Source organism: Mesoplodon densirostris, chromosome 9 (genome assembly GCF_025265405.1).
Source record: "Mesoplodon densirostris isolate mMesDen1 chromosome 9, mMesDen1 primary haplotype, whole genome shotgun sequence".
Lineage (NCBI taxonomy): Eukaryota > Metazoa > Chordata > Mammalia > Artiodactyla > Ziphiidae > Mesoplodon > Mesoplodon densirostris.
The window spans coordinates 99,012,263-99,033,397 of NC_082669.1; the positions used below are offsets into that span (position 1 = coordinate 99,012,263).

Sequence of the window (21,135 nt, forward strand, 5' to 3'; positions counted from 1 at the left end):
ACACATTACAGTCTGTTTAGCCCATGTCAACCCCCTTTCTCTGAAAACTGCCCCTCCGAGGGTGCATTCATCCATAAATCTGACTCTTGGACACAACTGATTTAGCTCAACTATGAACAACTGACCAGGCCTGACCAGTGAGATGCCAGAGAGAGCATCCTTCTGGGATGCAGAGAGTACTTTGGTGCCTGGAACTAAGGTTAGATGTTTGGGATTTGCGGGGCGGCCATGTCCGTGGACAAGTATAGCACACTGGTCTTGAGGGAGTACAGCCTGAAAGCTCAGTGACCCTGGGCCCCAGACAGATGTGAGGAGGACACAGCCTGGGTCTCTGACAGCCCTCACTGCCTGGATCAGGCCCACCCAGGGCCCAGCCTCACTCTTGTCTTTGGCTGCAGCCAGCTCAGGTGGATTTCCATTTCTCGTGGCCGAAAGAGAATGATCAGGGCAGAGGGACAAGCTGCTTGGCCGTCTGAGGAACCATGACCCTGTGGGTCACCACATCTGCCTCTGCTTCTCTCCTGAAACAGGGCCCATCCAACGGTCCAGATCACCCCTGGATTTTCTCCCAGCCTGTGCCTGGTTTGTCCAAATGCTGGACTTAACCTGCCCAGGGCCACGTCCTTGCACCCTGGTGCAGCCTCCCTGCACTTCTGTGCTGTTTTTCAATTGCACCCTTGACAGTGTCAGGGTTGGAGCTCACTGTCGTTCAGCTGCCCCAGCGCCTTGTGTCATCCATGTCTTTTGCATCTTCCCCCAACAATGTCCAGCAAAATCTAAACCCTGCATGCAATGCATTACATGCTATTCACTGGAAGACTGGAAGACCCAGCCAAATTAACCAGACAATGGGAAAACAACACCTCAAGGAAACTCAAGTAAACAAATCCTTGGTTAAACCCTTAACTTGAAGGGAGCCAGGTCCCTCTTTCCCCACCTCCCTTAGACATATCCTCCCTACAGAGACCCCTGGGCTGTACCTAGGATATAAATGGCGCCACCATCGCACCAATGCGACACAGGGAGCCACTGGTCCCCATCCCCAAAGTGTGCGTCATTGTGGGGTAGACCTGCAGTGAAGGAGTGTAGAAAGCATCTGTTAGCTTAAACCCCTCTTTCCCAAGTCCTCTGCCTTTCCCTCCACAGGTCAGGCTTTGGTATACATAAAAGGCCAAATATTCTATATGGATATACAGGATATAGAAAATGTTCATTTTCTCAGGTACACAACTTCGAATTTTAATATCAGAAAATAAACACTTAGAAATTATCCATTAAGTGAGCAAATTCCAAAGTAGGTGTTTAATATTCCAAACGTAATTTTAGAAAGGTACTTGCAGTCAGACAGAAGATTTCCACTTTAGAGCTATAAACGTATAAAGGTGGTTCTACTGAATGGAAGGAAAATACTCCCCAAATAACAATCCAACCAAACCTTTAATACAGATACAGTGAAAAGAATCGACGAGAGTGCCACATACATGCTACACCATTCACCATGTTTGTGTTGTAAGATCGTATGGTGCAGTCTACTTTCTTGCTGCAACTTTCTTGCATTTATAGTAAAACCTCATTAATCTGTACTTCACTGATTCAGAGTTCTTGATAAATAAGCAAATAGTATTTAATAAAGAAGATTTTAGGGAGAATATATGAAAGAATGCTTCTTTTAATTTTATAAAATTTTCTCTTAATGCTATAAATACTGATCAGTTTTCAACAATTCACTGAAGCAAAGCACGTGGCCTCTTTACTTGGCCACATCGTGTTAGCCACCATCTGCCAAATGCAAAAAACAAGACGCTTTCCTGCCCTGAGGGGCACTGCTATATTTATAAGAATGTCTGGGGGTGGAGTGCCTTTTCACAGAGACTTTTTCCTTTTCTAGAAAATTAGGCTAGTGGCTATTGAAAACAATGGATTCAGATACATACAGATGATCTTTGCTCGAATATCAATTTTTTTGGTTCATTTTTGACCATTCTAGGAGATGAAATAATAGAAGACAAGCAACTTCAGGTACACATCTTTTTTTTTTTAAGCAATAAGTATCAGGGAAAAAATACTTAGGAATGACCCTTTAAATGAACACATTCCAAAATACATTAAATTGAATATTCCAAATATAATTTGGGGCACACCACAATACACATAGACATTTAAGTGCACAAATTCACAATAATTTTAGAAGATTGTTAATGGAACTAAATGAAATACTACATATATGTCAAATGTGTCATAATTTCCTATTTTTATCTATGTGAGGGGAAAAGAATCTTTTTCTCTGTGGTTTTGATATGTCATCTGTATTCTAAACAGACTTCTACGTTTTCCAAGATGAAGATGAATGCAGCTTTAGCAGTCCCTATAGCACCACTTTCTCCGGCTCAGTGAAAGGCAAAACCAGTTAAAATACGAAGTTTCCTACTCAGATATTGCTTATTTCTAGGAATATTTGCTCTTTAAAGTGGTGGTTTCTGAGAAGCTCCTCAGAAGTGATGTATTAAGTAGATATAGTAATTCAATAAATTAAGAATAAATTACTATTATGTTCGAATTTAAGCTACCTACAACAGACAGAGTGGGGTGTGATCTTTCAAAAGAATAAAGGTGAAAAATACATTCTAATTTTAAAAAGGGAGAAATAGGGTGTTTTACATTTTATCAGCAACCTGCAGGTACTGGGCCCTATCCCTATTTCTTTGGGAAGCATGGTATGAGGGCAAGAGTTGTTTTTTACATGGATGCAGTTTAGTGAGAAAGGGAGAAGGTCCTATCTTTCTTCTCAGAGACTGGCTTTCACTAGACCCCATGGGGCAGGAGAAAGGCCACATCAAATAAACCTTCTGGTGTCATTTTAATAGGATGTTTTTAGAAAATCATCAAAAGTCAACAGAAGCCAGGGATGCGTGATCTATAGACAGACACCTGCTCTAAGTAGCTCACCTCGCACACCTTGATGTAACCAACCCCTTCCCCAAAACTAACCTCATCGGTGTAAATACAGATGGTGTTGAAGTTGGACGCCACCAAAGCCCTCAGCATGAAGAGGACGCCGATGAGGCCGGCACTAGGGAACCAGAAGCGAGACGTTACCAAAGGCGACACGGAGGGCCTTCTGGGGCCCCGATCCCAGTACATTACAGACGCCAATACACATCCCCGAAGACCAGGTCCCCAGGGAGGTGCTGCTCCTCAGCTGGCCTGACTGTGGGGTCCTAAAGCAAAAGCCTGACTTAATCCTTCAATCCTGTTCCCCCAGAGTGTGCCATTCCAGCCCAGCCCCCACCCCCCGCAGAGATGAGCACACCTCTGCCACCACCCTTGGAAAATGGTACAGACGGTTTTCAGAATAAGTCATATATATTATAAATGAGGCCCACTCTAGGGTCACAAATTCAGAGTGCAATGAATTTTCCCACCACGGGTATGCTGTCTACATCCCTATCTTGACAACGGTGCAGATCATTTGGTAAACAACCAGAGTCTCCATTCTCCAGGAAGCTTTGCATAAAGATCCTAAATATCTTGGTAAGCGAACTGAATACTCCCATGCTGGTACCCATGTCCTGTGAGTGCTGAAGATGGACCTGCTCAGGAAGAGGGGAGGGGCAGGGGCAGGTACCAGGGGCTTGTTTGATCGTTCTAGTCAAACAAGCAGCCTGTAACTCTACTCTTGGTGAAAGGGACTTGCCCCTAACCTCCACTGAAGGCCATCGGTCAGGAGACCTCATTTTAAAACCACTGCACAAAACTAGATTGCTTTAAAGCAACCAGACAGCAAATACCTTGAAGTGCAAATACTGAGGAGAAGAAAGAATAAAGCTGTGCATCCCTCGGTAATAGAAAGGCTCAGCCGTCTTCCCAGGAAATCCATGCCCAGGATATTTAAAGAATTCACTAGGAAAAAAATGACAAAGGCAATTTTCAGAACCTTGAAAGCAAATGGCATTCATTAATGGCATGGATTCCTCCCTGTCATTTCAGAAAGAAGCAACTTAATCCAAACGTCATGCATATTCCAGCCAAGACCCAGTCACACTCTCATCGACTTCATGACTCCTTCAATATGCTTTTCCCACGGGGATCCGAGAATGACAAGCACTGGAGTATATGAAGGATATTTTACGCCCAAGATGCTTATTACAGCACGCAGGTCTATTGTAAACTGCCAACTTGCTAGACCTATATTTTAAATGTTTTATACTGTTTTTCAAAGTCAAGGTACCATTGATTTTTAAGTACCATTATTTTATGTCTATTAAAGCAGAAACAGTGCTTCCAGCTGAAATCTAACATGCCATTGTGAGACACATCCCAGTTTCAGAGACGTTACAGTGTAGGGGAATGCATCTTAGAATTGATACATGCACTAATTCAAAGCTCCACTCCTCCAGACTTCTCCCCACACTGATCTGCACTGGAGACACCTCAGCATGATTTGGGGACTCGTCCATTTCTACCAGGCAGTAGTCAAGTGTATGACAGGTCACTCTTCTCTCCTCTGAGACTCTGAGTTGCACATCCCCCACCCAAAACAGAGAGCCACCCAATAGAGAGACACTTACGAGCAATTTCACCAATGGTGCTGATAATCATGGTCTGGTAGTCGGAAGGGCAAACACCTGGCAGTGGCAGGGGCTCTGGCTCTCCTCCGAGACCCCTACGGTCACCTGCCTCAGACTCTGGCCGCGAGCCACAGGCCAGGTCCCGCTCCAGCAGCTCCGCACTGGCCAGGATGACCCCGTAGTAGGCGAAAGAGATGCCCAGCCTGGAAGCAAGAAAAGATGGACATTAGGAAAGGCTGTCACCAGGCCTGAAGGAGGGGTAGCACCGTGAGAGGTGGGGAGAAGTGGGGAGAGCTTCTCAGGTGGAAGGCACGGTGTAGGGAGGGGAGGGGGGAGGAAAGCGGGGACACGTTTCAAGGGGACACTAGGGGGTGGCCTTCAGCGGAGGCTGTACGGTGGGAAATGCATTTGCAAGAAAAAACAGGATGGAACTAGATGGCGGAGGACCCCTCAGGCCAGGAGGAAGTTTTGTAAGAGGCAGAACAGAACTAACACTGCGTTGAAACAGTCTCCCTCATTCTACAGCTTATGTACTGTAGCCCTGACCATAAAGAGTTAAATATTAGAGAAATGTTGCTTGTGCCCAAACAGCTCATTAAGTTCCCTGAAGAAAGTTCCCATCCCAGGTGGTCCCTGTTAGTTATGGCTACTACTTGTAGATAAGTTCGTTTTCAGCTAGCAAACAAGCAGAGGTAAGTGTGGTAAAGTAAAAATAACTGCTAACGACTTAAAGTTTTGCAGGAGCCTCGGGATGCAGCCTTGTGAGCAAGCAGAAGAACAGAGAAATGTTCTGCTTCCCTTGAAGGCCAGGTGGCTCCAGGAAGTCTGCAACCCACCTTTAATCTTGAACCCTCCCGCTTCCCCTTTTCCCTTAGCATAAAAGCAGCCTGAATTCTCTTCCAAGTTAAGATGGCTCTTTAAGAGTTTCGTCCACCATCTTCTCCGCCTGCTGGTTTTCCAAATAAAGTCGATATTACTCGCCCCAACACACTGTCTCTTCTTGGCCTGCCATGCGGCAAGCAGTAGGAGCTTAGACTCCGCAGCAGCTTGTTTTCTGCAGCTGCTGCCGCAAGTTAGCACAAACTTAGCGCTTTAGCACAGTATCTCACAGTTCTGGAGGTCAGCAGTTCAGCAGCTCTGGCTGACTTCTCTGCGCGGAGTCTCACGTGGCAGACATGATGGTGCAGGCAGGGCTGCTCCACTTTCTGGGGAGGAATCCAGCTCCAAGCTCCCCCAGATGGTCGGCAGAATCCAGCTGCACGGGGGTGTAGAACTCGTGTCCATTTCCTTGCTGGCTGTTGACCAGTGGTTTTCAGCTTCTGCAGGCTTCCTTCACTCCTTGTCTGTGAAGCCAGCAACAGCAGGTCGCGTCCTTCTCATGCACTGAAGCTCTCCTTCGACCTCACCTCACGCTTTCTCTTCTGCTGCATCTCTGATTCCAGCTGGAGAAATTTCTCTGCTTTTAAAGACTCAAGCGATACTATTGAGCCCACCTGCCTAATTCAGGATACTCTCCCTGTTTTAAGGCTCGTAACCTTAATTACATCCACAGTCCCTTCACATCTACATCCAAATTAGTGTTTGATTGAATCCCCAGGTGTTGGAACTCTTGGGCATCATCTTTAGAATTCTGCCTTTCGGACGCCATGAAGCTATGGAGGGTTTTTACTTTTGCTTGATGTTTTCTTACTATCTTTTCTTCTGTCTGTTCTTTAATAGATATTTTTATTGAGATATAAACATAACATACAGAAAAGTTCCTATATCGAAGTCAAGAAAAAGAATATCAGGAGAATTTGCTGGCGGTCCAGTGGTTAAGACCCTGTGCATTCAATACCGAGGGCCTGGGTTCGAGCCCGGGTCAGGGAACTAAGATCCCACAAGCTGCATGGCCAAAAAAAAGAAAAAGAATATCAGCCTCCCAGAAGCCCCCCTCATGCCTCTCTCATTTTTACAGAAATGGTTGTAAAAGCCATGTGTAAAAGACATATGGGGACAATCAAGGAAAATCACATATGATCTGCAGAGTGGATGATATTAAAGTGATGATTGTTAATCTTGTTGGTGTGATTTTAGGATTGGAATCATCTAAGAAAATGTCCTCAAGTAGTTGAGACTCTTAATGAAGTATCTGGGGATGAAATGGCATGAAGTCTAGGGCCTGCTTGAAAATACTTCAGAACAGAAAAAAACAGCTGAAGTAAATATGGGTAGATATCAGTGATTGTCAGATCCGGGCAATGAATAAATCAGAGTTCATCATAGTATCCTCCCTACTTTCATGTGCATTTATAAATTCTCATAATGAAATATTTAAGAGAAAGACAATAATCACAATATTTCTTCTTGTTATTAAGGTAGCTTTGATTTTTTTTTTGTTTAATTTCCAAATATGAAGTATATATATTTTTTGGCCACACCATACAGCTTGCAGGATCTCTGTCCCCCAACCAGGGATTGAACCCAGGCCACGGCAGTGCAAGCACCGAGTCCTAACCATTAGTCTACTGGGGAATTCCCCAAATGTTAAGAGTATGTTAAAAATTAAAGAGTCTCAAGAGGAGACGCCAACCTATTTTTAGTGATTATATCTGGGAAAGGCAGATAGACAACCACTTTCCTGAATTCAAACACTATAGATTAGTTTCTACTGTTTTGAATCTTTATATAAATGGAACCACATAATATAATATGTATTTTGTGTGTCTTTCTTTGCTCATTATTACATTTGTAAGATTCAGCCATGTTGAGCGCAAGCACCAGTTTTCTCGTTTTTATTACTGTGTAGTGTTCTATTTTATGAATATAACAGAATCTATCCATTATACCTCTTGATGGGCATATGGGTTGTTTGTAGTTGGAGCTGTTACAAATAATATAATGCTATTTTATTTTACTATGCATTTCTGTTGGGTATAAATCTAGGAGTAGAATTGCTGAGCCATAGGCTATGCATACTTCCAACTGTAATAGAAACCTCTAAACAGTTTTCCAAAGTGGTTGTACTAATTTGAATGCCAATCAGGAGTGCAGGAAAATTCCAGTTACTTTACATCCTTCCCAACATGGTCAGTCTTTTTAATTTCATTTTTTTTTAAGTTATCTTTTCAAACTTTTTTTTTTAAATTTATTTTTGGCTGCGTTGGGTCTTCGTTGCTGCATGCGGGCTTTCCCTAGTTGCAGCGAGCGGGGGCTACTCTTCATTGCAGAACACGGGCTCTAGGTGTGCAGGCTTCAGGAGTTGTCACATGCAGGCTCAGTAGTTGTGGTGCGTGGGCTTAGTTGCTCCTCGACATGTGGGATCTTCCTGGACCAGGGAGAAGACCCATGTCCCCTGCATGTGGAGAAAAGGGAACCCTCTTGCACTGTTGGTGGAAATGTAAATTGATATAGCCACTGTGGAGAACAGTATGGAGGTTTCTTTTTTTTTTTTTCTTTTTGCTGTACGTGGACCTCTCACTGCTGTGGCCTCTCCCGTTGCAGAGCACAGGCTCCGGACGCACAGGCTCAGGGGCCATGGCTCACGGGCCCAGCTGCTCCGCGGCATGTGGGATCTTCCCGGACCGGGGCACGAACCTGTGTCCCCTGCATCGGCAGGCAGACTCTCAACCACTGCGCCACCAGGGAAGCCCTGGAGGTTTCTTAAAAAACTAAAAATAGAACTACCATATGACCCAGCAATCCCACTACTGGGCATATACCCTGAGAAAACCATAATTCAAAAAGAGTCATGTACCAAAATGTTCATTGCAGCTCTATTTACAATAGCCAGGACATGGAAGCAACCTAAGTGTCCATCAACAGATGAATGGATAAAGAAGATGTGGCACATATATACAATGGAATATTACTCAGCCATAAAAGGAAACGAAATTGAGTTATTTGTAGTGAGGTGGATGGACCTAGAGTCTGTCATACAGAGTGAAGTAAGTCAGAAAGGGAAAAACAAATACTGTATGCTAACACATATATATGGAATCTAAAGGGAAAAAAAAGTCATGAAGAACCTAGGGGCAAGATGGGAATAAAGACACAGATTTACTAGAGAATGGACTTGAGGATATGGGGAGGGGGAAGGGTAAGCTGTGACAAAGTGAGAGAGTGGCATGGACATATATACACTACCAAACGTAAAATAGATAGCTAGTGGGAAGCAGCCACACAGCACAGGGAGATCAGCTCGGTGCTTTGTGACCACCTAGAGGGGTGGGATAGGGAGGGTGGGAGGGAGGGAGACGCAAGAGATATGGGGATATATGTATATGCATAACTGATTCACTTTGTTATAAAGCAGAAACTAACACACCATTGTAAAGCAATTATACTCCAATAAAGATGTTAAAAAAATAAAAGATTCTTTGGGGGGCTAATTAAGGGGTGACTATTTCATCACCAAAGAATTCTATTTTTTTTAAAAAAAGAATATTTCATAAAGTGACAAGGCTATGAAAAAAAGAAAGTAATGTGATGGAGAGTGACTTTTAATGATCAGGGATGATCTTTTTGAAGAGGCAACCTGTAAGAAGGCCAGTAATAAGCCATTGCAGTAGATCAGGTAAGAGGTGATGTGGTGTTGAAAAGGATTTTAGTAGTGAAATGGGAAAAAAAAAATTTTTATCTGATGGATTTGGCACACATTTTGGAGGTAAAGGCAACAGGATTTGCTGATGGACACTGCAGTTGTAGGTCCACTAATAGGGGGTAAGTCAGTGGGGCTTGGTGATTGATTGAATGGTGATGACGGAAAGGGAGGGGTCCAGGACAGATCTTGAATGTGTGGCTCAGAAAACTGAGGGGACAGAGCTTGCTATTAACGGACAGTGGAAACGTGGACAGAAGAGGCTCCAGACGAAGATGAAGAGATCAGGTCTATGAATGTTGTATTTGAGGAACCTGCAGGATATTCAAGTGGCTATCAGGTAACTGGCCACCTGGGTCTGAAGTTCAAGGAGATGCTCTTGGTTGTAGATAAATTTGGGGGAGGTAATAGGTACATAGATAGTTAAAACCACTGGACTCCTCAATTATCAGTAGATGACCCCAGGAGACCTGGAAAATAAGACCAGCAAGGAGAAGGCATAACCAGGAAACATGACAAAGAATGAGTAGCAGGTGGAAGAGACAATGTTCACAGATGAGCTTGAACAGGATTATGCCCATTAAATAACATTAAGTGTAAAATCTAGCCCCTAACTATTGAAAGTATGCGTGTTCATCTTAACAAAGATCAGAAGAAGAAAGCTGGGAAGAATGTAAAGAGTTAGTGTTCAGTATTTATTAGGGTCTTTCTAATTTTTTTTGTTGCCTAAATTTAGTGTCAGAAAAATTAAACATAAAATTTAGGACTTCCCTGGTGGTCCAGTGGCTAAGACTTCGTGCTCCCAATGCAGGGGGCCTGGGTTCAATCCCTGGTCAGGGAACTAGATCTCACATGCTGCAAAAAGATCCTGCATGCAGCAACTAATAGACCCCACACGCGGCAACAAAGATCCCACATGCTACAACTAAGACCCGGTGCAGCCAAATAAATAAATAAATATTAAAAAAAAATTTTTTAATGTTCTCCTACTGCCTTATTTATTGCCAAATATATAATGCTTCAGTGGGAAGGGTCATCACTTTCTTGGGCTCTGAAAGTCAGGGCTTTTGGATAACGATGACATCAAAGATGGTACAAGGGCGCCTAGATTGCTCTGGATGCAAAACCTCTAGTCAGTAGCCAGCAGGGGTCTGAGGAGGGTGGCAGAGCATCCCCACCTTCTCACCTGGACAAATGGCTCAGCTGGGAGGAGACAATTACAGAAGTTCCCACAGGCATGAGCCAGTTATGGAATTGCAGACCCGAGTATCCACGAGGGAGACTCTAAAAGGGGTGGTAGCTGTGTCCCTCCACTGAAGACCCAGTGGGGAGAGAATGTTCATCCCAGATGCATTCCTGAGCTTCTGTCATTCTAGTGAAACCAGCCAGCAGAAGGTTTCCTGAGGAAGGGGTTACGGTGTTCTAAATGCTGCTGCTGGATGATATACATCCTGGCTCAGAAAACCTTGGAATTGGACTTCTGGTGTCAAGCATCCCTAATGCTCTTTGGTTGGTACCAAGTCATAGGAGTATGCTAATCAAAGAACAATCAACCAACCAGAAGAAACACCATGTACACCATATCCTACAGGTTCAGAAGACTGATCAGAAGAATTCCCATTTTACCTTACCTGAGACAAGGGGAGCATAGAGCATATAGCCTTGATATTTTGTAGGCAAAACTTCAGTCTTTATGAGTAGCCTAAACAGGAAGGGGGAAAAATACAATCATGCTTTGATAAAACCAAATAACTTTTTTTAAAAAAATCATAATTTTTCTTGTCACAGGGCTGAAGAATTCAAAAACATAAATATTCATCATTGTAACATGATAAGAAATAGGTGTGTTGGTCTCTGTCCCTGGTTCCTGCTAACCTGGAAACCTTGGGATTTCCTGGGTGACAGGAGCATCATTTGTTCTAATGCAGTGGCTCTTGATGAGCCCTTGATGGGGGCTGGTCGAGAAAAATCAAGCCATGATTAAAATCTTGGAACTTTCAGCCCTAACCTCCACTCCTCTGGAGAGAAGAGCGGGGCTGGAAAATGAGTTAATAATCAATCATGCCTATGTGATGAAGCCTCCATAAAAAATTCCTAACATACAGGGTTTGGAGAGCTTCCAGGTTGGTGACCATAGCTATGTGCTGGGAGGTGGTGCACCACAAACTCCACGGGGACAGATGCTCCTATTCTTGGGATCCTTCCAAACCTCGCCCTGTGTATATCTCCTCCTTATTTATGTTTCCTTTAAAATATCCTTTGTAATAGACCTACAATTAGTAGACTGTTTTCCTGGATTCTCTGAGACACTCTAGCAAATTATTGAACCTGAGGAGTTTGTGGGAACTTCCAATTTGTAGCAAATCAGACAGAAGTTGTGGGTAACCTGGGGACCTACTACTTGTGATTGGTGTCTGAAGTGGAGGACAGTCTTGTGGGACTGAGCCCTAAACCTGCGGGGTCTACGCAAACTCCAGTGAGGGTCAGAATTGAATGGAATTATAGGACGCCCAGCTGGTGTTGGAGAATTGGTTGGCATGTAAAGAAATCCACACGTTTGGTGTCAGAAGTGAAGTATTGGCAGAATTACTGAGTGAGTGTGTAAAGAAAAACAGAAGAGAGATTTTTCCCCGTACGATCATACACCAAAATACAATTATTAACCCATGTAAGAGAACAATATAAAATGAACTTCTAAGTGCTCTTCTGTTTACATTTTTATTCCCAAAGTTATTTTAAACCTTCAATCATTTAAGAGATATTAGCCTCATTTCTTTCACCAAGAGAAACACTGTCAAAATATTTTGCCAAGCCTGATTCCCTTTTCTAAAACATATGTGGGAAATTAAAATACGCCCAAGAGAAGGCAAATAGTTTCTCCAACTAATGATGACAGTCAAAGCACAGGTTTCTAATTAAGTACATATTAATTTTTTTAATAGAAGAACAAATGGACTTATATCTCATCTGTTTTCTAATTGTTCTCCTCTGTTGCAGTTATTAACCAGGGTTTGGAGTTTTAACATATTTATTGAGCTGCTTCCTAAGGGATGTTTTCAAATTCTACTTAACTTCTCCACCTTTAGGGCTCCAGAGCACAGAGTGATGCTTAACTTATGCCCCCAGAGAAGAACGATTCTTTCCCTAACACATTAGGGTAATAATTAGGTGCTTTGACATCTCCTAATATATTCTAAGGGCAACTTGCTCCAAGGCACCCAGGAGAAAATAGCTTGAGGAGCCTTGTTAATTTAAGGGAGGCTCCCAAGTTGCTGAACATTTAGCATTACGACTTTCACGTCCCTGAATGATGAGGTATTACACACCTATCCCAGGGCATAAAAAAGACAAGCAGCTGCATAGCTGTTTCAATCTGTCTCACCTGCTCTGCAAATTCACTTTGACACAGTCTTCACAGTTACAGGGCCATGGCACTTTAAAATAGTTATTCCTGAATGTTACAGGTGCTGATGGTCAAACTAAAGTCTTCCAGAAATTCTCAAGAAATTAATGGATTGTGTCTGGGTTGACATTTTTGTTACCTACCTCGTACGGCCCTTTTTGTTAGCATATAGTCTAACAAAATATTATTTATCTAAAAAATGCTGATCAGCCTTAGGAACAAAGAAATTAACACATGCTCAATCTAGCACCCTGCTAGCCTCACCATCAAACAACATTTTGAGGGGCAAAGAGCTCCTAGTGGAATAAGCAGCCATCACTGGGGGGGGAAAAAACTCAAAAATGATTAGCACAGGTGAAGTCTATAAATTTGCAACTTATTGATGCTCTTAGTCTATTAACCACAGTGAATGTGGTTAACAAACTAAGTAGATGTGTCTCTGGGTGTTCACGTATCTCCCCCTGGAGTCCTCTAGGTGAGGTCTTTAACTTTGGGCATGGCCAGACACGCCACAGACCACCATCGTCCGCAGGAAGACAAACCAGATGTACGAGGGAGAGAATGGGGTCAGCAAGAAGTAGACTCCCCACAGCAACGAGATGAGCAAAATCTGAAACAACAAAAGGAGACATTAATGGGGCCCGCCCCCATGGAAGGTCAGGAAGCAAACCTAACTTCTGAAGGTGACTTTTAGTTTCATCCAGATGTTTGCTTCTCTGTGGAGCTAATCTTTAGCGAGCTTACTGATCACTCACAATCATCAGACAATACAATCCATATCATTTTATTGTCTGAAAGCCCAGACATTCCAAGTTTAGACCATTCTTCAAAACTCCCCACAGCCTCCACCCTCACAGGTGGCAGGAACCTGAACTTGTAAATCAGAATGCAGAACCTTGTCCTCCCTGCTTACAGGGATGTTGGGAGCACAATGAAGCACTGTGCTGGAATGAGTATAAGGAGAAAATGTAAGGATTTGCTTTTTCTCTAATTGTAAGAACAATACAAGTTTATAGTAGAAAATATGGAAAAAAGAAAAAGATATAAAAATATTTAAATCACTTTTGATTCTGCAACCCAGAGAAAATACTATTAACACAGTTTTATCCTATTTTCACTGATTATAAGGGAAAACATAATCTTAATAGCTGCAAAATATTCCAGTGAAAAGACATACTATAATCCATGTAATATAATGCATAAACCTTTCCCCTCTGGTTGAATGTTGAAGTGGTTTCACATTTTCTATTAAAATCAGCTGTGACAATGTCTGTGCATAAATCTTTGTGGTTCTCTGATGACCTAAACAGTCTAGATTTCTGGAAGACAAATTATCAGATGAGGAGAATGGATATTCTCAAGGTTCTTGGCTTATGCTACCAAATTGATGGTCAGAAAAATTACATCAATTGTATGTGAGGGTGTCTAGACACTTGCAGACTTCTTTAAGAAAAGTAAAACTTCCTTATGGATTTGGTGTTTGATATGGCTTTGATAACAGGGAAAAAATGATATCTTGCTATGTAATTTTGCTTCTAATAACTCCTGTGATTGAGTTTTTCAAGGTTTCTTGACCATTTGTCTGTCTTTTTGTAAAATGCCTTTTTGTGCTCTCCACATTTTTTTGAGATACTTGTGGTTTCATATTAATTTGTAAGAATCTATGATATTTTGTGCACTTCAAAACATACATCCAAGCCTATTACTGTTTTGTGGGGGACTTCTCCCTTTGTATTTACACCTAGAGAGGTCTTCACCACCAGAAATCAGATAAGAAGAGAAGAGAGACCTGGGTTTATCATCAGAAGACATAGTTTTATGTCTTGATGTTGAATCTCAATACATGTGTGACATCAAGCAAGTGGGTTAGTTTCAAAGCTACACCCAAGTTAACTAATGTGAAACCGCTTATGTTTATACATGCAATTTTCACATTCTACCTGCTATGTTCTAACTATGCTCATCCATCAGCTGTACACCTGGACTATGGGGACCAGGTATGGGGACAGGTATCTCGGGGAAGGATGAGAAAGCAAGAAGACAAGCCTGGAATTCAGGCATGTGGTGTCAGAGAAGGATGTTTCTGTACTTTCTAACTTGGGTATTGATAGAGAAATGTCCACAAAAGAAAAGCAGTGGTGATGTCACCACAAAAGAATACACAAAAGAAAATTCTAAATCATCCTTCAAAGCCAACCTACCTTCCAGCGGCCATATCTGTCAGCCAAGAGGCCAAAGAGGATGCTGAATACCATGTAGCCAAAAAACACCATCTGGAGGTGGGGTGAAAAGAAATTATCCTCTAAGCAGCGTTTTTATAATATGCTAATTACTACCTTAAGCATTCACCCACCTGAACTAAAAGAAGACAGGAAACGTGGGAGGATTGGAAGCTGAAGAACAGGCTTTCACAAGGCTCTCTCCTGACTCCTGTATAACACGTTCAGGGCTTCAGAGGTTGATGATGCCCACACCTGAAGTCACTGACACCAGGTAGAAACAGGGGTCCTAGAAGCAGGTAACTGCTTTGCCTCTGATCCAAGATGACGGCACTGGCCTCATTTCACTCAGATGTACAATTGTGAATTTCCATTTTAATAAGAAGACTCAAAAAGTCTATTCATGCATGCTCTGCCTTATTCCTCACACAAGTTAAGATGTCTAGAAGCAGTCTTCCTTTAGGTTATTACAGGGAAACCTAACTTTCAACAAACACCAAAACCAGTCATCCATTTAGAAACATTCTTCATCACTAATATAAACCTACTTTTTTCCTTACTTGTTCTCACAATAGCTTTTCCTTGGTAAAATTCAAGAACTTGGGTATGATACCAGCCATGTAACTCAGCCTGAGCTGTACTTTTATGTGTATGCCTTTAGGTGACTTATTTTTCTGCCTTCAGCAGTTCCAAGCTTTACTTAACTCTCCTTTCTAGGAAGATCCCTGACTGATTGCTTCCAGAGTAATCAAAGGAAAGGTGTTAGCTGGCATTTCTAACATTTTTTTCCGTGAAAAAGCTCTTTCTCCCTGCTGCCTGCTTTGCTTTTTCTTTTTCCCCCTTACTCTTCATAAGGAAGACTCAAAAGCATTTCTTTTACAGGGAACTATAAAAAAAATCATATTTATACTTGAACAACAAAAGCCATACTTTTCCTCTGTGCACTGTTCTCTCTAGGATAGAGTTGAAGGAAGGAGAAGCCAATATTTTCAATGCCCAGCCTGGGATAGATGCCGCACCGTAATGAAATCTAGTCAGTCCTCAGCAAAATGATAAAAATGAGGACAATGGGACACATTCTGCATAAATCCAAATTTATTCATTATGAAGGGCTCTCTTTATTCTGGAATAATTTTCTTTCTGATTGCTGGTATTAACATGCCCTTATCATTTATTTTTATTTGTATTTTTTGAAAGATGACGGTAGTTGATAGCAAGATTTTCTGCCTCTTTCTCTTGGTTGGAGGTCAAATCTTTCCTCCTACCCTTCTACATTCTTTGGCTGGTCTAATAATTAAATTGATTTACGACAGATTGACGGGAGAAAAGCAAGTTTAAGTTTGTATGTACAGGAGTCCCATAAAAATATAAGACCCAAGGGCAAGTTGGACAGTTGAGGCTTATATGAGCTGAGGAATGGGAGGGGACCTGGGGCTTCAAGGGGGGGGTGGTAATTCACAGGACAATAAGAAGAGCAGATGTTTGGTAATTAGATATTTGCCTTGCCACACAGATAGGTCATTCAGATGAAAGTCATCTCTGGGAATAACTCTCTCTCTCTGAGCCAGGCCCCCTATCTAAATTCTTTTAGGTAGTTAAGGGAAATGTAAAAGTTTTTCTTGAGTCGGCTGGGTCTTGATTGCCTTCAGCTCAAAATAATCCACATGCCAAAGGGGCATACTTTGGGGTCACATGTTCTGCTCCCTTTTCCTCTTCTTCTGATGGCCTTCCTTGTCAAATATATATATTTTTAATCTTAACCCTATGTCAGCCACTCAATTTTTTTGAAAAGTCATATCAGTTGGTGAATCTCCAAACTTTGGGTCTCCTGATATAAGCAGTTTCTATTGTGGAACCTGAAATTATCAAACTCCCTCCAAGAAGGGAAAGGTGAACTAACTTTTCTTTTCTTTTCTTTTCTTTTAATCAACTTGAATAATAGGAAACAATAGACAAACTGCCTGTGGCAGGGAGGAAATTAGTTCTTAGGACTTAAAATACTTTTGTTTATTGAGATGCTGTGTTGTGTTAATAACACTGTATTAAAGTGAATTAGCTGATTAATAAAAGTAAAGGAAACAGGGACTTCCCTGGCAGTCCAGTGGTTAAGACTTCGCCTTCTAATGCAGCGGGTGCGGGTTCGATCCCTGGTCGGGGAGCTAAGATCTCACGTGCCTCGTTGCCAAAAAACCAAAACATAAAACAGAAGCAATACTGTAACAAATTCAATAAAGACTTTAAAAATGGTCCACATCAAAAAAAAAAATCTTTAACAGCAACAACAACAAATAAAAGAGTCAAGTAAAATTAAATTCAAATTTTACTCTGTTCTCTCGCATAAGTGACAGATTTTTACTCCTTCTTGGTTTCTTTCCATTCAGTGTAAAAAAGTGACTTTCCTAAGGCCGAGTTCTTTACTATTAAGACTGTCTAGAGAATAAACCTTAACACCAAGCCTATGTGAACCCCAAAGCTTGTGAACTCTAATCCTGGGGACCACATAGAGACGTGGATTAATATCTCTCCCTCTCTCTCTCTCTCTCTCTCCTCTCCCCTCCCCCTCCCCTACCTTGGAGGGCCTGCTCTTTTCTACAGTTTTGTTTCTCCAGCACTAACTCTCTTATTCACAAAAAATGTGAGGGACATAATTCACCCACAATCCTTAAGGCCTTAAGTCTTCATGGCCAGACCATCCAGAAAGTGGAGCTGAAGTTGGGGGAAGGGAAGCCTGGGAGATGGTGAAAATGCTGCCTCTTTGTTAAACCAGTCTGAGCCCCTCCTGTTAGCAAGGTTGTGGTCAGTGAGCCCAGGGGACAGATGGGACTCATAGCCAGGATGACAGAGACTAAATGACAGGAGGAGGCAAGGAACTTGGAGCAGGGAGCAGTCACATCTTGGGTGAGTTGAATTACCTAGAGAAAAGACTTGTGAGCTGTGACCCACCTAACAAGGGAAGCCATGTTACTGCTGACATCGAGGAGCCTCTTTAGGCACCAGTAGGAACAGCATAAAAGCAACCAACGAGATGTGAGCTGTAAATATAGAAATGGTACCATAAAATATAGTTTCGTGACAGTGGCAGATGCAAACACCACACCTGGACCACCAACATTCTCAGGAATGAAGACGTGCAGACCTACAAACCAGCTGTGGTACGCTGATAACTACACAAAACGTTACAGCAGTGACGCTAAAGCTACAAGGATGGACAAGGTATGCTTTCACAACTGTACATATTTTATACGTAAAAGAAAACAAAATGCAATGAGTCACTTAACTATTGGTACAAGCCCTAATAAGGTCTTTAGTTATTTTTATTTATACCCTCTCTCTCTTCTAAAAGTATTAGGAAAACTTAAAAATGGAACAAGTGCAATTTTAAAGAAGGAAACAGAGCTAAAAGAATAAAGGCAGATTTGTACATTTGCTGCCACGATTAGGCATAAAATTGGGCTCCAAATTTCCTGGCCTCCAGGACACAGAAATAAACACAACTGGGCATATAATATACATTATCTGGGAGGAGAACAGAGATCAGTTCCTCAGGTGAGGGGGAATTTTTCCTAGTACCCAATACAGGTGGGAATTCCCAGGTAAAATTTGGTTAAGGCAGTAAGTGAGAGGGTAGGGGCCCCCCTTGCCCCACAGCCTTCTGTAGCCCCCCAGGGGTTGGGGGTGAGGGAGGTCTTAGTCTCTTGTAGCCTTACCCTCCTTCAAGGCCTCTGCCATCTGATTGTCATCCTCTACCCATCACCAACTACCTACCTCCCAGACGTTCCCCTCCTTCAGCGAGGAGTTGGCATCTGGCTCATGGGATTTCTCTCTGTTAAGTCTCGCCTTCATGAAAACCAGCTTCAATACTCAAGTAAATGAATGCACACACACACACACACACCACACACAGTGTGCTGGCAATTACTTGGTGCTTAATAAATACCTCTTGAAAGAATGATGAGTAACATCCTTAAATCCATTTCATAGCAAAACTTAGTGTTCAATTCATAAAGCTATTCATGATGGTCTTTGAGAAAAATTTAACGCATAACACACACAATTCATTGAGAGTAAGTTGGTGATTGGTTAGGTTACTATGGCCTGAGTAGGCTGTCAGTGATCTGACTTGAACCATGACTAACCCATGGCTAAGGCTCACTTTCTCTGATTTGCAGCTGTCTCTTCCGGGCTCTTGCTAGGGTCTGGAAAATGAGCAGTTCAAGGTTATGCTCCCTAGAGGAAACGAGAAACAGGAGAAAGGCCTCAAATGCTACTTTGGGCCTGCAAACGCATGAGTTTGGGAAGCCACCACACCAAGTGGAGATGGATCCTGTGGCTCTCAGCCCAGTGGGATCGGAAAGGAAACAGAAGCTCTGGGTCCTCACCTGGTTTATTCTCAGCACAGGAAGCAGTCACTTACCGTGGTCACTAACGCCACCTGCCAGTTCTCCAGCTGCCATTCACAGCAGATGACAGGAGACACAACCGCTATTAACATGATCTCCATGGCCTCAGCAACCTTAAAGAAGGAGGGAAAACACCATGTCAAAGAGCTAGCTTGTCATTACTTCTTCCCACATCTGTCTGTCCATCATCCTTCTAGTCCTAAACTCCTCCTTCCCCTACCCCACATAGGGAGGACCTATTATGTACCGATTCAGCACTGCTAGTTGGATAAAGAAGTACAGAAGAACTTTGGTTTTCATGGATGTAATATTTATGGTTTGAACAATTTGAGAGTATCCCTCAAGATTTATGACACGTATTCCCTTGTGACGTTGTTGATCTATGTTTTTGCATTTAACACTATGAAGGTGTTGTGTGGGAGCCACTTAGCTGGCAGGTGACCCTAGCTAGCCACCAGCATCCACGTCAACCCAGCATTGCTGTTTTATACTCATCATCATCAAGATCTTAGAGCATATCCCTTGCAAATGGATCTTTGAAATAGTCCCTGATTTCAAGAAGCTGGGATGGAGAGGCAAGATTCATGAAAGCTAGCAAAAAAGCAATGAGTACAAAACAATATGAGTTCATCATCAGGAAAGAATGACTATAGAGCAAAATTAATGCTAAAGTTAGTGCTACCCTGGGTAGGAGTGTGGAGGGATAAATTAGGAGTTTGGGATTAACAGATACACAATACTATATATAAAATAGATAAACAGGGCTTCCCTGGTGGCACGGTGGTTAAGAATCCACCTGCCAATGCAGGGGACATGGGTTTGAGCCCTGGTCCAGGAAGATCCCACATGCCGCGGAGCGGCTGGGCCTGTGCGCCACAACTACTGAGCCTGCGCTCTGGAGCCCGTGAGCCACAACTACTGAGCCCGTGCACCTAGAGCCCGCACTCCACAACAAGAGAAGTCACCGTGATAAGAAGCCCACGTACCACAATGAAGAGGAGCCCCTGCTCACTGCAACTAGAGAAAGCCCGCACACAGCAATGAAGACCCAACGCAGCCCAAAATGAATAAACTAAACTAAAAAAAAAAAAAAAAAAGATAAGCAACAAGGACCCACTGTTAGCACAGGGAACTACATTCAATATCTTGTATTAACCTATAATGGAAAAGAATCTGAAAAAGAATATATATATTCATATATATATACACACACACACATATGTATACATAATATATATAAAACCGAATCACTTTGTTGTATACCTGAAACTTATACAACATTGTAAATCAACTACACTTCCATTAAAAAAAAAAAAAAAGATTAAATGTCAGACCCAACAGAAACTACAGGAGAAACAGAAGTTCTATAGCTAGCAAAAAAAAAAGGGGGGGGTATTGAATTCCCAGAAGATAGAACACAGATATTCATTTGCTCGTAACCAAACAACTGCCGAAGGTGGAAGCAAAGTATTTGGGGATTATCTACCCCACAGGGTTCCTGCTCCCTCTCACATCCCTCCCTGAGCGGACAACCCCGAGCTGGAGGGAAGTGGAAGACTCTACGTGTCCGACGATGAATTCGCTTTGGAGACTCAGAGGATCCCCAAGCACTCACTCCCATGCTGCCCATGATCAGAAAGAGGGCAATGTGGAAATGTCCGAATCCAATGGTCTCCACGGCGTCCTCCATGGTGAATGTCTTTGAGTCTAACAAGGAAAGGCAAAGTGAAAGCAACAGCCTCTGTGGGAAGGGAATGTATGCAGATTATCACTCACCCCAGAGGATGTTGGAAAACCAATTTGTTATTATAAAAATAGTAAATACAGGGAAGAGGGGGAATTAAACAGTAACTTGAGGACCAGAGATTTCTATGATCTCCTTACCTTTTGGCTGTGGCTCTGGGGTCCCCAGGTTCAACTCCCAAAGGCTAATGATGGTGACCAGCTCTGTCCGTTTGGCTGCCAT

The 21,135-nt window shown here is 42.6% G+C and overlaps 1 protein-coding gene across 1 annotated transcript in view; it reads right to left on the bottom strand.

Annotated features, from left to right (window-relative positions):
- The window catches only part of SVOPL (SVOP like), a 50,459-nt gene extending 29,324 nt beyond the window's left edge, over positions 1-21,135 (bottom strand). Inside the window, 13 exon segments of the mRNA XM_060107743.1 lie at positions 981-1,070; positions 2,989-3,070; positions 3,789-3,900; positions 4,569-4,619; positions 4,622-4,674; positions 4,676-4,771; positions 6,113-6,278; positions 10,779-10,848; positions 13,038-13,160; positions 14,752-14,823; positions 19,184-19,282; positions 20,785-20,876; positions 21,054-21,135. Coding sequence (XP_059963726.1) covers positions 981-1,070; positions 2,989-3,070; positions 3,789-3,900; positions 4,569-4,619; positions 4,622-4,674; positions 4,676-4,771; positions 6,113-6,278; positions 10,779-10,848; positions 13,038-13,160; positions 14,752-14,823; positions 19,184-19,282; positions 20,785-20,876; positions 21,054-21,135 — 1,188 coding nt within the window.